We start from the raw sequence: 14,052 nt of genomic DNA, 5'->3' as shown, positions 1-14,052 counted from the left end.
GCACTGTGATGGTTGCTGAGTATATAACACTGACCAAAATCCACACATAGTCCTTACCATCATGGACCTTCTAGACTACTGGGGAAGACAATCATCAATCCAAAATGTCACCCTCCAAAATGCAAGATGACAACTGTCATAATGGGTATAAAGAGAAAGGTATAAGGTATCATCTGCATATAATTGGTACATTAGACTTTGGGAAGCCAGGAAGGCTTTCCTGAGGAAGTGACACGCAGAATAAGACTTACAGTGTAATTTAGAGTTAAAGCAGGCAAAGCAGGGGAGAGAAGATGTTGTCAGGCAAAACGAGATGTACAAAGTGGTATAAGGAGAATTTGTGAAGGCTGGAGTGAGAACATGTGAGCCAGCTGGGAGACGAGCCTGGAGGGAAGCCAGAGAGCAGCCCTGCAGTGCCTTGTGTAGGGGCACTGCTACCCCAGTTTTTCACAGCTGAAAACTGAGGCTCAGATCTCTTGAGTAATATGCCTAGAGTCTCACAGCTAGTTAGGTACTGGAGCCAGAATTCAAACTGTGGTAGGTAGAATAATGGATCCCCTAAAGATAGCAAAGCCTAATCCCTGGAACCTATGAATGTGTAGGTTACATGACAAAGGGAAATTAAGGTAGAAGATGTAATTAAAGTTGCTAATAAACTAACCTTAAAATAAGGTGATTATTTTAGGTTATCTAGGCAGGCCCAGGGTAATCTCAAAGTTCTTAAATTTGGAAGAGGGAGACAGAAGAAGAACTTACGTTGTAGAAGATGAGAGAATTTGACCCGCTGTTGTTAGCCCTGTAGGTGGAGGAATGCGGGTGGTTCTAGAAGCTGAAAGGACAAGGTAACAGATTCTGCCCTTAGGGATCCTCCAGAAAGGATCACAAGCCTGCTGAAGTCCTTATCTTAGCTTGATAAAGCTCATTTTAGACTTTTGAACTACAGAAATGTAAGATAATAAATTTGTGAGCCACTAAATTTATGATGATTTGTTACAGCAGCAACAGGAAACTAAACACAAACTATGCCCATTGGCTCCAGAGCCCATGTGTCTACCCCATGTGCAACATGGCTTAATTGTTAGATCGCCTAAACCAGGAACTATAAAGATTGAACTCTAATGCTTCCTAACATTTTGACTCTCAGAATCTTCAAATATCATTTCCAAACCATACAGCAAAGGGTATGTGTAGTTTTTACATATGCCTCTTAGTTTTGTGAATTTCGAAAGGATGTGGTTATGGCCTGTGACATCAGAGGAGAAGCTCCACATTGTTGACTGAACACTGATAGAAAGATAACATCGGAGGCAAGAGGCCTTTTAACAGCTCTCTGAAAGTCAACTGCCTCCCCAGTGCATTCCTTGCCCTGAGGCTGTGTCCTTTGGCTGTGCTACAGGGTGATGCCCAAGGTGCATCACTTCTCAAGAACTGGATCATGAACAACTTTATCCTCCTAGAAGAACAGCTCATCAAGAAATCGCAACAAAAGAGAAGAACTTCTCCCTCCAACTTTAAAGTCCGCTTCTTTGTTTTAACCAAAACCAGCCTGGCGTACTTTGAGAACCGTCATGGGGTATGTGAACACTTGTGTCTTCTTTTTCTAAACAGTATTTTTTATTTAGACTAGGCTGAATCATGAAGATATACCTAGAATAAAATAAGGGGACACAGACATGCTGGTTACGACTGCCTAAAAAGTACAATAAGAGTAATCCGAAGAGAATGTGGAGAAAAGTCCAGAGGTGGGGTTGTTATATTAGGTGATTTTAGTTCTAAAATCTGCAAAAGAGTAAGTTTAATATTTATTAATGTTTTTTTCCTGCAAGTTTAATTTTAAAATTATAATAATTTATGTGGCAAATGCTATGATTGGATAGAATTTGAACTTCATCGGAAATACACTAGATTTTATGGAGCTTAGATGAATAACATATTAGCATTCAATGGGACCTAAGGGATGATCTAGCCCAGTTATCTTAATTTATAATGGAGGAAACTGATACTTTAAGTGATAGTTCAGTGTCAACATTTTCATGAATTTACTTCTATATGTCCCAATGGTCAGTATTCACTTAATATCTTGAAATAATATTCCCTAGGCACCTAATTATCTAAAACTTGCAAGGCCCAAAAGTAAACCTCTATATCCCTTGGAAAATTTACCAGGGTTACCATGGTGTTATGAAATACAAACCAGTGGTTCTTACCCAGAAGATTACAGTTGCTTATCTAGGTCAGTCTTTTTGTATATCTAGAGATAGTCTTAAATTCTTTCTACAACAGCAGCGATAATAACATCAACATGAATAATCGTAACAATATAGTTGGGTACAAAAAACACTGCATGAGGAGAAAGGAGACCAGACTCTACGTCTCTCTAGGTGATGGAGCCTGGGTAAACGTCTCTACCTTTTGTGTCAGATTCTTCCTTTACAAAATGAAAGGTCTGGAAGTACTACCTCCTTTCTTGAAAAATTTGAGCCCCTGTTTAGCCCTTTGCAGTACATTTTCAAAGCAGGTGTGTGACATTGTACTAAATCATTGTATTAGTTTTTCTATCATTAGGGAGGTAAGGCAGGGTTTTCACCTATATTTTACTGAAGGGGAAATAACATTAGGTGCTTTATGGTTAGGGACAAAGGCATCCCCATGCCTTGTTAGGATCTGACTTAGTAGGATAAGCATGAGTTTGAGACTTTTTGAGAGCCAGGCTTTGAAGTGTTCCATGAAATGGAGCCCTGAAGGAGGCCTGGGTATGGAGCCTATGGGTGTTGCAGGCGAGATACTATCATATCACTTTTTAGAGATTCAGACATGCTCTTCTTCAGCATTGATATCTTACTGATATCAATCAATAATCAATCAGAAGGCATAGAGAAATACTTACATAAACGACTTGCACACAAGCATGCACTATGTATCACCTATAAATAACAAGAGCATTACACTTGTGGGAAGAAACCTTTTTTAAAAAAATTTTAAAGCCTCCAGGCACCTGGTTGGGTCAGTCAGTTAAGAGTTTGACTCTTGATTTCGACTCAGGTCATTGATCTCACAGTTGGTGAGTGGAGCCTGCTTAGGATTCTCTCTCTCTCTCTCTCTCTCTCTCTCTCTCTCTCTCTCTTTCTCTCTCTCTCTCCCTCTCTCTCACTGTTTTTCAAAAATAAATAAATAAATATTAAAAAAATTAAAGCCTCAGTCTTACCAACTGTAAAGCGGGTATGTTAACAGTACCCATGTCATGAGAATGTGGTAAAGACTAACAGAGAGAATGTATTTAGACTGAACTATTTGAAATTACCACTCAGTGGATCAAGACAGGCCAGACAGTGGCGATTTCAAATAGTTCAACTTAATACGTAAAGTACTTAGCATAAGTTCTGTCACCTAGTAAACGCCTAGTAAAAATTAGCCTTTTTTTGTATCATCATCACGTCTCAGAAGGAGCTAGCAGGGTGGTATAACATTCATTTTCAAATGAAGGAAAACGTTCAAAGTCAAGCTAACATCAAGTTCCTGGATTCCTTCTCTTCTGTGACTAAATACAAGCCTGTGGAGAGAGACATACATTCATGCATTACGAAATGTGTGATGCTGAGGCAGCCATTGCCCCTCTCGAGGTCACAGCTTCTTTTTCTCTTTTCTCATTTGGAAAATTATGTTTCTTGCCCTGTCTTAAAATACCGTGGACTTATGATATCATACAGAAAGTAATCCTTCTACCTACTCAGAAAGACATTCCATAATTTTGCAAATTAAGTATGTTTTTTTTTCTAACTTTAAAATATCCATTTTCTAATTTTAAATATCCATGTCTAAATATCCATCCTGATTGAGCCTGTTATTTTGACACCGATTTCGCTCTGGTGTCTAGTGTTAAAACGTGTGAGTGTTTTCAGGGGAGCCGGGAAGCGCCTCAGCCTGGCGGAGCAGTGGCCCAGAAAGAAGCATAACGTTGGCAGGTGGTGGGTCGCTGGCAGGCATGCTTTCAGACACCACCCTGTGCCTGCCAAATTCGTTGCAAAGTGGTCCCTGATGCCTGGCATTCATTAACAGAGGACAATGAGATTAGGGCCCCCAGTGTGCTGATAAATGTTGAACTAGCCTACAGTGGTAGTGGCAGTGGAGAGCATCAGGCAGCTCTAATCCATAGTGTTTGCTGATTTCTCTGGTGTAAATACTCCCATCACGGCCAATTTCAAACTACTGGTGTGATGTCTACTGGCTCACAAAATTCCTCCAGATTTAGCAATCAGCCCTCATGGCCCACAGCAAGCCAACTCCAACATACCAATGACAGCTTTGAATACAAATAGTCTCCGGAGAGGGAGTCACCAACCAAGCCACATGCTTAGTTTGCACATGACTGAAATTAGATTATTTCCAGGGGCAAAAGAGAAATGGAGGGAGGGCCTTGGGTAGTTCAAGTGAGCATGGCATGGAAGGGACAGCACAGACGGACACAAGCATCACTGATTGGTGAGGCCAGTATAGCTAAGTAGAGCTGGATTCAAATTCTGGCTTTATCACTTTCTGGATGTGGGGTCTCAGGCAAGGTCTTTAAACCTTTTTAAGCTTCTGTTTGTATTTGTAAAGTGAGGGCCCCAATGCCTCCAGGCGATGTTGAGTATTTCATAAGGAAGGCATGTCATAAGCTCAGTACTAATGATCTTCTGAAGGACCCTCAGGAGAACTGGAAAGGTTTCCCGGTTTTAATGTCTCTGCACCTTAGGGATCAAGCGTGTTCTTTTCACCATAGTGTGGGAGCCATTACCTGTATGTAGGACAGTCAAGACCACCATTCTACTCAGGGTCTGGTTATGGGTCTCCACTTCACATGGGCTCTCCCCGTTAGCCTGCAGTCGAATCTAGCAGCAGAAACATCTCTTGGAGCATGCATCCTTCTTGAATTAAAGATGACAGGTCAGGAGATGGTCCCCCTTTCCTTGCTTTTCCTTGCACAGCAATCAAAAACACAGCGTCTGGTGTCAGACACATCTGGGTCAAAGACCAGCTCCTCACTTAAAAGCTATGTAGCTTTGTGTAAGTTGCCTAAGGCTGTGTGACTCTACATTTTTTGTAACGATTAAACATTCCTGGGGCACTTGGGTGGCTCAGTCAGTGAAGCATCTGACTTCGGCTCAGATCATGATCTCGCAGTTTGTGAGTTCGAGCCCCGCGTCAGGCTCTGCGCTGACAGCTCGGAGCCCGGGGCCTGTTTCAGATTCTGCGTCTCTCCATCTCTCGGCCCCTCCCCTGCTCATGCTCTGCATCTCTCTGTCTCTCAATAATAAAGAAACATTAAAAAAAATTTTTTTTTGTAAAAATGATTAAACATTCCTTCTGGATCTTGCTTCCTTTTAATGAGAGGGAGGTTACCATTATTCTAATAATAATAGGAACCAATATTGCTGTCTACTTCTCCCCATTTTCTATGGTCACTTTCCCCGGGAAAGCCACTAGCAGCTCTCACCTGGGACTGCTACCACCTCCTAATGGTCTCCCTGCACCCACTCTGCCCCAGTCACCCCCCAACCTATTCCCCACACAGCAGCCAGCGTGACACATGATGACTGTGATCGCTTCCTGACAATCTTGACATGTCCCTGCAGAGGTTCTCCCCTTAGATCTAGAGCGGACACCAGAGTCTGTCACATGCCGTCTTCCCTCTCAGTTCATGTCCCTTTTTCTCCCATCTCTCTGGGATCCAGCTACATAAGATTTGCTTTGACTTTAAGTCCCTCATTTTGAATGTCGCTTGCCCCGGGAAGCCTTCCTTGATTTCTCCAGACTAGGCCATCTACTCCTGTTATGCTCTGCCTTAGCAATGCCTACCCTCTCTTCGGAGCACATCCCAGACTCATAATTACCCACTTATTAAAGTGATTGCTGTGCTAATGTCACTCCCCCAGCCCACCCTCCATTAGATTATAAGCTTTATGAGAGCCAGCACCCAATTTGGTAAACATGGCATCATCAGTGTTTAAAACAGCGCCTGGCACATACTACTCACTCATGCATTATTTGCGGAAGGAAGAAAAGGAGGGAAAGAGCAAGGACATGAGGGATAGACATACCTTTGGAGAGGTTAGAGTTTCACAAATGAACTCCTGATAGAACAAGGCTCAATTCCAAGAGTAGAGAACAAAGCAAGTTATATAGGACTTCAAAAGGAAGAGTTCTGGGTGTAAGAGTCAGCAAATAAGACTCCCCAGAGTTAGAAATTCATGTCCCAGCCTTAAAAGAGGAAGAGGAGGATTCAGGAGGTTGGAATTTTAAGAGGTGGGTCAGAGAGGCACATGCAGGAACCAGCAGGTGGGCCAGCCCTCCACCCCCACCCCGCTACTCTGTTTTTTTCTTCCTTCTTTCTCTGCTTCTCTTCTACAGTTAAATTCTTTGTCAATAATGCTCTTAAAGCTACCTGAGCTTTTTTGCTTGAGTCTTGCATCAGCCACAGTCTCTTTCCACCTCATTCCTACGTGATCCTGTTGCCTTCTGGCTGGGTTTTCACTGACACTCAAGGCTCCATACAGTTTATTATCCATGCAACACCTAGAATGAACTTTTAAAATGATCTTACAATAAATGATAAATCAGATCTTACTCTCTACTTTTAAGCCTTCCATGGCTGTTTAGAGTATTTAAGGAAATTCTCAGCTATGGCCTACAAGACTCTTCATCTGGGGGTCCTTATCTGCATTTCCTATTTCATTTCACACCACATTCCCATTACTCACCAGGCTTCTACCACATCTGCCTTCTTCCTGAACCTTGAGCACTCCAAGCTCATGCTCACTCTAGGGACTTTGGACAGGCCAGGACTAGGGGGAGGCAACTGAGCGATACACTTAGGGGGTGCTTGCTCTCAGAGCCTGCAAATGCAGGGTCTTTGCATTAGCTGTTCCCACTGCCAGGAACACCTCAGGTGTTTGCAGGACTGATTCTTTATTGTTTCCATCTCTTTAAATATTTTCCCAGGATCCTGTTTCTTTCCTTTTCTTCTCCTTTCTTTTCATTTCTTTAGCACACAGATACTTCAATATATCAGTATCTGCATGTACCTATTGGGTTTACTGATGTGCTTCCCTGTTTGTTTTCTGTCTGTGCAGCCCCTGGGATGAGAGCAGGAGGACCTTGCTCATCACTGCATCACCAATACCTAGAACAGTGCAGGGTGCATAGTACGTGGTTGATAAATACCCAATAAATGAACAAAGATCACAAAACTCAAATTGAATTCCAAAGAGCATCTGGGAGCTAAAAATGTGGGTCTTATCTAGCTAGGCAAAGAGAAGTAAGGATCCAAGGCAAAGTATTTTGCAATTCAGGCCACTCAAGGCCAAAAACGTGCGGTTTCAATGTCTACCTTAATAGATTTTCTTTGTGAACTGATTTTTGCCTTTATGATGTGATGTTGATGTTTTATGGAGAAAGCTAGTGGATGGAGAGTTTCTATTTTGGAGGCAAATACTCCCACATTAAAATTAAATTTGATTCCTACTGCTCAGGGGCTGGTGCATCAATCAACCAGCATTTCAGTAAAAATAGGCCACAGAGCAACACTATAAATGTAAGGGCTTGGTTTTTGACTCAGTCTGGGAGAAAGGTTTAACTGTAAAACACAAGAGCTCCGTTTCTTGAACCATGAGGTCCATGTAAAACAAGACATCTTCATAACAAACTCAGAAATGGGCCCCACAGAAAACTGTTTTAAAGCTCTTCTCAAGTTTTCATAGGTCAAATAGGTAAATCCTTATCTCTCCATTTTCTTACCCAACTAGTAATAAGTTATTCCACTTCATAAGTTATTAGGCCTACTGAAGAAAATAAATCGTCCAGGACCCAATTTTCATCCAGAGGTCCGTCTGGGTTTGACTTCATGATACTACGGGGCTTCACTTAAAGTGATCCAGGGACAGAAACAGAAGCTCTGAAATGGCTTTTCATGTATCTAAAATTCCCTTTTTAGATCCGATGTCTGCTCAGTTCCTTGAAATTTCAGTAAATTTGTCAGGATTTTAATTAAATAAGAACCTGATCTAAAGTCTCGTTTGTCATAAAATTCCGATTAATGTTAAGGTATTCATAAGCAAGCTTTTTCCTACATTTTCCTATTTTAATATTTACAAAGTCATAGAAATTATACCTACTTATTATAAAAATTGAAATATAGGACTTCCCCCCCAACTACATATATTTGTGCTAAAGTTTTATTATTATCATCATCATCATTATTATTTTACCATAACAGAAATTCTAGTTAAAAAAATAGTAACAATAAGTAGAAAATATACACATACATAGTAGTCTCAAGGCAGTGGCAGTATGGAGAACCAAATCACAGAGCACACCTTTCGACTAATACTGTGGTGCTAGATATAGTTGTGTTTGATAATCAAAGAAACAACATTAGAGAAGCCACTCTCAGCAGCATCCCATTATTTTAAACCTAACACTGTATCAAGGAAATGTTTCTTTTTTGGTATGTAAAGTTTCTTTCATTTGTTCAGCAAGCATGTCTTGACATCTACTATGTGCCATGCTTCAGGCTACATGCCAGGAATATGGTGATAAATAACAGAGGAAAGGTGTCTGCCCTCACAAGCTTAGCTAGTAGAGAAGGCAGACAACCACAAGTACATAAATATATGGGGCAGATACAGACGGTGGTAGGTTCTGAAAGACTAAGCAGGAGCTGGCGCTGAGTTGGGAAGAAGGGTAGCCAGAGAAGGAAATTTATAGCCAGGCTAGGGCCTGAAGGATGAGAAAGATCTAGTGACCTGAAGAAATGAGGAAAAGCATTTCGGGCAGAGGGCACGGCCAGTGTGAAGATTGTGAAGTAGGAAAAGGCTTGGCCTGTGTACGGAACAGAGAAGTGAACATACTGAGTTCAAGAGAGGGGTTCTTACTGACATCCTATAACCTCCCTCTTCTGGGGATACTTTGTCTGGAATCCTCCTCCCACATCTCTTGGTGGAAAGGTGCTCAGGGCCAACCTGGAGCTCAGGCAGCCATTAGCAGCAAAGACCAAAAACCGATTAGAATCAGGTTGAACCCACTTTGATTAATCACAAGAGACAGAGCAGCAAATGTTCATATACTCACACTATTTTTAAAAATTAATGAAATAGTTATGCAGAAGTATTCTCTGTAACTCTTTTGTCTAAAGGCATCAATTTACAGTCTCTGTGAGAATGACCTGTGCTCTTACGTAGACATAAATTTCATGTAGTTCTAATCATAATGCGTGACAATTTTATATTCTACTTTTTTCATTTGTTCTTTTATAGATACATTTCTACTTATCTACATGGTCCCAAAGTAATCATTTTTTCATACATATGATTTTTTTCATGATTGAATTAGTTCACTTCAGAGAGATGCTTATCTGTTCTACATACTTGAAAAAATTGATGAACTTGTCATCAATTCTTTGTCATCTATTCTTTGACATTCAGGTTGTTTCTGGGTATGAACGTGTTTCAGTCAGAACACTGAAAAATGCTAATATACCTAACATAAACCTGTCTCCTTTTAAAAATCAGGTCCTTAGGATAGAACACTACATTTGTCATAAAATAAGATTATTTTATGGCCTCTATCATTTGCTGCTACATCATCTTACAGAGACTGAAGCAATGCATGCAGCCACCAGAAGTTACCAGAACCATTAGGGAAGACTGTGTTTCTAAGAAGGAACTTAGGAAAACCAAAGAATCCCATTGTTGTGGTGATTTTTCAAGTGCACTATTTTTATAGACTTTGAATGTTATGGTGAGAAAGGGGGAAGATACATAATATTTTATACTATACATGGATCAAATGATTTGATATAAAGTCAGTCACATATATGTACATGAACCCACCATACATGTAGCAGGATTTAACAAGTGCCAAAAAGCTTCCTACTTTCCAAAAGATCCCCATTTTGTTGATGAGAAAGGAGAGGCTTAGAGTAGCTAAGTATCTTTTCCTAGGCCACACATCTGGGACAAACATTAAAAGTTAGGTTAAATGTATTTTCAGATCTAAGCTTGTTTGGGTTTGAGGAGTCTTAGCAGCCATGGTGGCTGAGAAGAGAGAGTTGGGCCAAGGGTTCATTGGTGAGTTTCAATGAACAACACTGTAAAATAGAGGTCTGGAGCAGGGCCCCCCCAAGTTTACCTGAGTGACAGCACAACAATATCATTGATAACAATAACTAGCATCACTGCAAGAAGACTGAACACATTCCTATGAATTTTCTCGTGTAACCCTCACAGTTCTCTGCAGAAGCTAAAAGTAATATTCTGTTTTAGAGAGGAAGCAATTGAGACATGGAGAAGTTCAGAAATTTTCCCAGGGTCACAGTAGTGGTAGTAAGTGTTAAAAACAGCATCTTGCCTTGGGCTTTGGTAATTCCCTATACTTTGATCCCACTAACATATGCTTTTCTGATATCATTTTGGTTGCCCTAGTAGTATCTCCAAGAATTCTCTGCAAAACTGATACAAGCATCTTGGCCAGTCTGTTTCTCACTGCAAGGTTGCGAATTTGCCAGTCACTTGTGATTTTGCAGAGTGTGTTCCTGTCCACCGGACTCTGTGAGCTGACAAAAATGAGTTCCTGATCTTATAAACCTGAGGCTCTGCTCCTGGGGTGACCTTTGCCAAGGAAAAATGCTGTATGAACCTCAGCTCTGTTTAGTTTACTGGACTAGCCATTCATAAGTACCCCTCATTGGGCACTTTCTGAGAATAACATCCTGGGAATGCTATACCCAGAGTGATAATACAGGAAAAAGACCACCAAACAGGGCTATAAGCCAGGACCAAGGGCCCAGAAAGTGAGATCGAGGGCACTAATACCAAATGTAGCCACTTTCACAGTCCATGCTATGGCTAATTTCATGTATAGTGACCCAATTAAGTGTTTCCCAAAGTGGGGTACCACTAAGTGCACTCTAGATGGTACATGGACAGATCTGGTTCTGACATTTTTTAATTTAATACTTATATATGTATGTTTATTATAATTTACTTCAGAAAAAAAGTATTTTTAAACATATGGTGGTGATTTAAAACTTCCCTTTAGAGTAAATTTGTTGAGGTGAAAAATCAATCCATTGAAATAATAACATTAAGCCCATGGTACCAGTTGGTGGAACTACACAATGGTGGAGAGCGTGCAGGTGGGTTGCAAATGGAAGATTGGAAACACAGAATCCACGGAATAGCAACATGAATCACCATTCATGATTCTTTGCTTTAAAATAGTAGACACTTAGTCTGTTCAGAGAGTGAAATGTAATAATCCCCCTGGACATTTAGAGGCACAGGTGCATCCACAAAGACCAGAGCACTTGGAAAGGTGAACATAGAAGAGACAGGCAAAAGAGATCCTCTCAGACCCCCTGCTCTACCTAGAAAGCTGTGACTCAGGGGCAAGTGAACCTGCGACCACAAGCTGTCTGACCTCCAAATTTCTCTGAACTCCAGAGAAAGTTATTCTAATTCTTTATAAATCTCAATGACATTAGATTACTGCTGTTCACTTTGCTTTCATCTGTGTTGCAAATTAATATTAATGCACAAAACAGAACTGCTGGTGGAATGAACTCTTGCCCCCTTGCCTTTGTGCCCGTTGGACTTCAGGTCTCTTTATTAGTAGCCACTTTTTCAGGTCATCTTCTGCAAAATATAGACTAACTTTTTAAAAAATTCATGAATAGATAATACATTCACATACATTTTTTAAAAAACAGTTACTAAATGTTACGAAATGGCCAATTCCCACCTTTATCCTAAGCCACAGCGCTTCAGTGCCTGAAAGCAACCAATATAATCAATTTCCTATCAGTTCTTCCAATGATACTTTATGCATACATATGTAAACACAACTCAGTATTCTTCTTGTCCTCCTTTTTATGCAATAGTAGCATACTCTATGTGACATACTTCTTAGCTTTTCTTTTGGTTGGTTAGCAATATTTCTTGAAGATCAAACCACACCTATATGCAAAGAGCTTCTTCATTCTTTTTTGTGGATGCATAATATTTCACTGAATGGATAAAAAGTTACCTTAATGATGGACATTCAGTCTGTTTCCAATTTTTTTTTTTTGTCATTGCAAATGACAAGGAATGAATAACCTCATCTTTATGTCACTTTCTGTATGTCTGTAACAGGTGATTTTGCCCATCTTTGGCAATGCCTGGAAATTTTTTCATTTTCATAACTAGGGAGGGGAGTGCTACTGACATTTTTGGGTAGAGTCCAGCATGCTGCTAAGCCTTCTACAAGGCACAGGACAAACTCACAACAAAAGATTATCCAGCCTATGTTGTTAATAGTGCCAAGTTTGGGAAGCCTTGGTCTATAGATAACATTTCCAGAAGTAGAATTGCTATGTCAAAGGATATTTGCATCTGTTATCTTATTGAACATGACCAAATTATTCTCCGTAGAGGTTGTGCCAATGAACATTCCCCAGGGCCACATGTGAGATGCTTGCTTTATCAAAACCTCACCAACACCATTACCATACGTTTTGATCTTTGCAAGTCTGACAGGTTTAAAAAATGGTATCTCGGTATCAATTATTTGCATTTCTGTTTTCATAGTAAGTTTGAGCCTTTCTTTACTATATTTAAGAACAATTTATATTCCTTTTCCCATTTCTTTATAATGTTGTTAATATTTTCCTTAATAATTTGTAGGAGTTCTTTATTAGCTCAGCCCTTTGTGCAGACTGGTTTTGACCTATCTTTTCATTGTCAAGAGATTTGTATCCACTTGCCAATCATTCTGGAAATCTTATTCAAATCAATCCTATCAAGAGTTTTGTCATAGGGTTCACACACAACACTTTCTGCTGCACACTTAGTCTAACCTGCTGTTCCTTCAATCAACCGATTAACAAATATTCGTTGATCATCACCTCTGTGCTAGGGTTATTTTCTGAAATGTAGTGAGGTTGCTAATTTATATGCCTTGGCTATTGACTCTCCAATGTTTGAAAGGCATATAAAAAATATACAGTTTCAAATTCATTAAAAATCTCAAATGGCCTATTCTGGAAAGAAGGAGGGTTTTGAAAAAGCATTCACAGAACAGAGACAAAATGTGCAGGGAACCTTGAGGATTTACTTCAGCACCCGCTTCTTGCTCTTGGTTTCTATATAAGTCCTTTTCTCTGTTCACTTTTGAAAACAAATTTAAACAAAAATGCTTTTGAAAGGCTAGGACCACTATATCTTTATCTAACATAAACGAGGCCTAGAAATTATTCCTGAAGTATTGCTTTACTTCTAAAATAAATATACCCACATAAAAGCCTATGGAATCTATGAAGAAAATGGTTATCACCCAAGAAGATGAGAGGACCCGTCGTGAACTTGAACCTCCATGGATAAAGAAGAAAGAAGAGCAGGTGACAGGGGCTGCCTGGCTGCCACTGACTGCTAATGGGGTCAGGAGGCTACAAGGGCAAAAAGCTGCATCATTTTGCACACCCAGCATTCGACGTGTACCCCTCAGCCCTCTCCCACAGAAATCTGCAAAGTTGTAGTACAGGGTGGTGTTTTTAAATTTCTGACTGCTTTAAAATATTATTTTCACTTTTCTGCTTAGTAAATTTACATGCTCCCTGCAACAACTTCAAATATTACCAAAACATCACACTTACCCTGTCAAAGTCGGCTATAGTGCCACCCACGAGGGAGAGCCAGTGTCAGCAGGGTTCCTCCTTGTATTATTTGAGTTTTGCATTTCCTATTATGTATTTTATTATTTCTCTTTCCAAAAATGCGGTGAGGCTCCATCTTTTGCTCTACATCTGCTTTTTTCAGTTAATGTATACATTTTTGTTCCTCCATGTAGACCTCTTTGTTAACGGCTACAGGATGGATGAACCATAACTAATTTAACCATTTGTCTATGGATGAATAGTTGAGGTTCTCTAGGGTTTTTTTATTGAAATAAATAAGGCCGTTATGAAATCCTTCTCCCTACATCTTGATATATTTTGAACAAATGTTCCTGTAGGATAAATCCTATAAGGAAAACGCGTTT

General features: G+C 40.1%; 1 protein-coding gene across 1 annotated transcript in view; it reads left to right on the top strand.

The window, feature by feature from the left end:
- The first annotated feature begins 1,301 nt into the window (after positions 1-1,301).
- ITK (IL2 inducible T cell kinase) overlaps positions 1,302-14,052 on the top strand; it is a 57,985-nt gene continuing 45,234 nt past the window's right edge. Inside the window, exon 1 of the mRNA XM_043597362.1 lies at positions 1,302-1,573. Within this exon, the coding sequence (XP_043453297.1) occupies positions 1,436-1,573 (138 nt within the window). The 5' untranslated portion in view covers positions 1,302-1,435. The remainder of the gene's footprint in view (positions 1,574-14,052) is intronic.

The sequence above is a fragment of the Prionailurus bengalensis genome, chromosome A1 (assembly GCF_016509475.1).
Source record: "Prionailurus bengalensis isolate Pbe53 chromosome A1, Fcat_Pben_1.1_paternal_pri, whole genome shotgun sequence".
Lineage (NCBI taxonomy): Eukaryota > Metazoa > Chordata > Mammalia > Carnivora > Felidae > Prionailurus > Prionailurus bengalensis.
The sequence above is the reverse complement of the archived record's forward strand: the minus strand, read 5'-3'. Positions and strand labels throughout refer to the sequence as shown.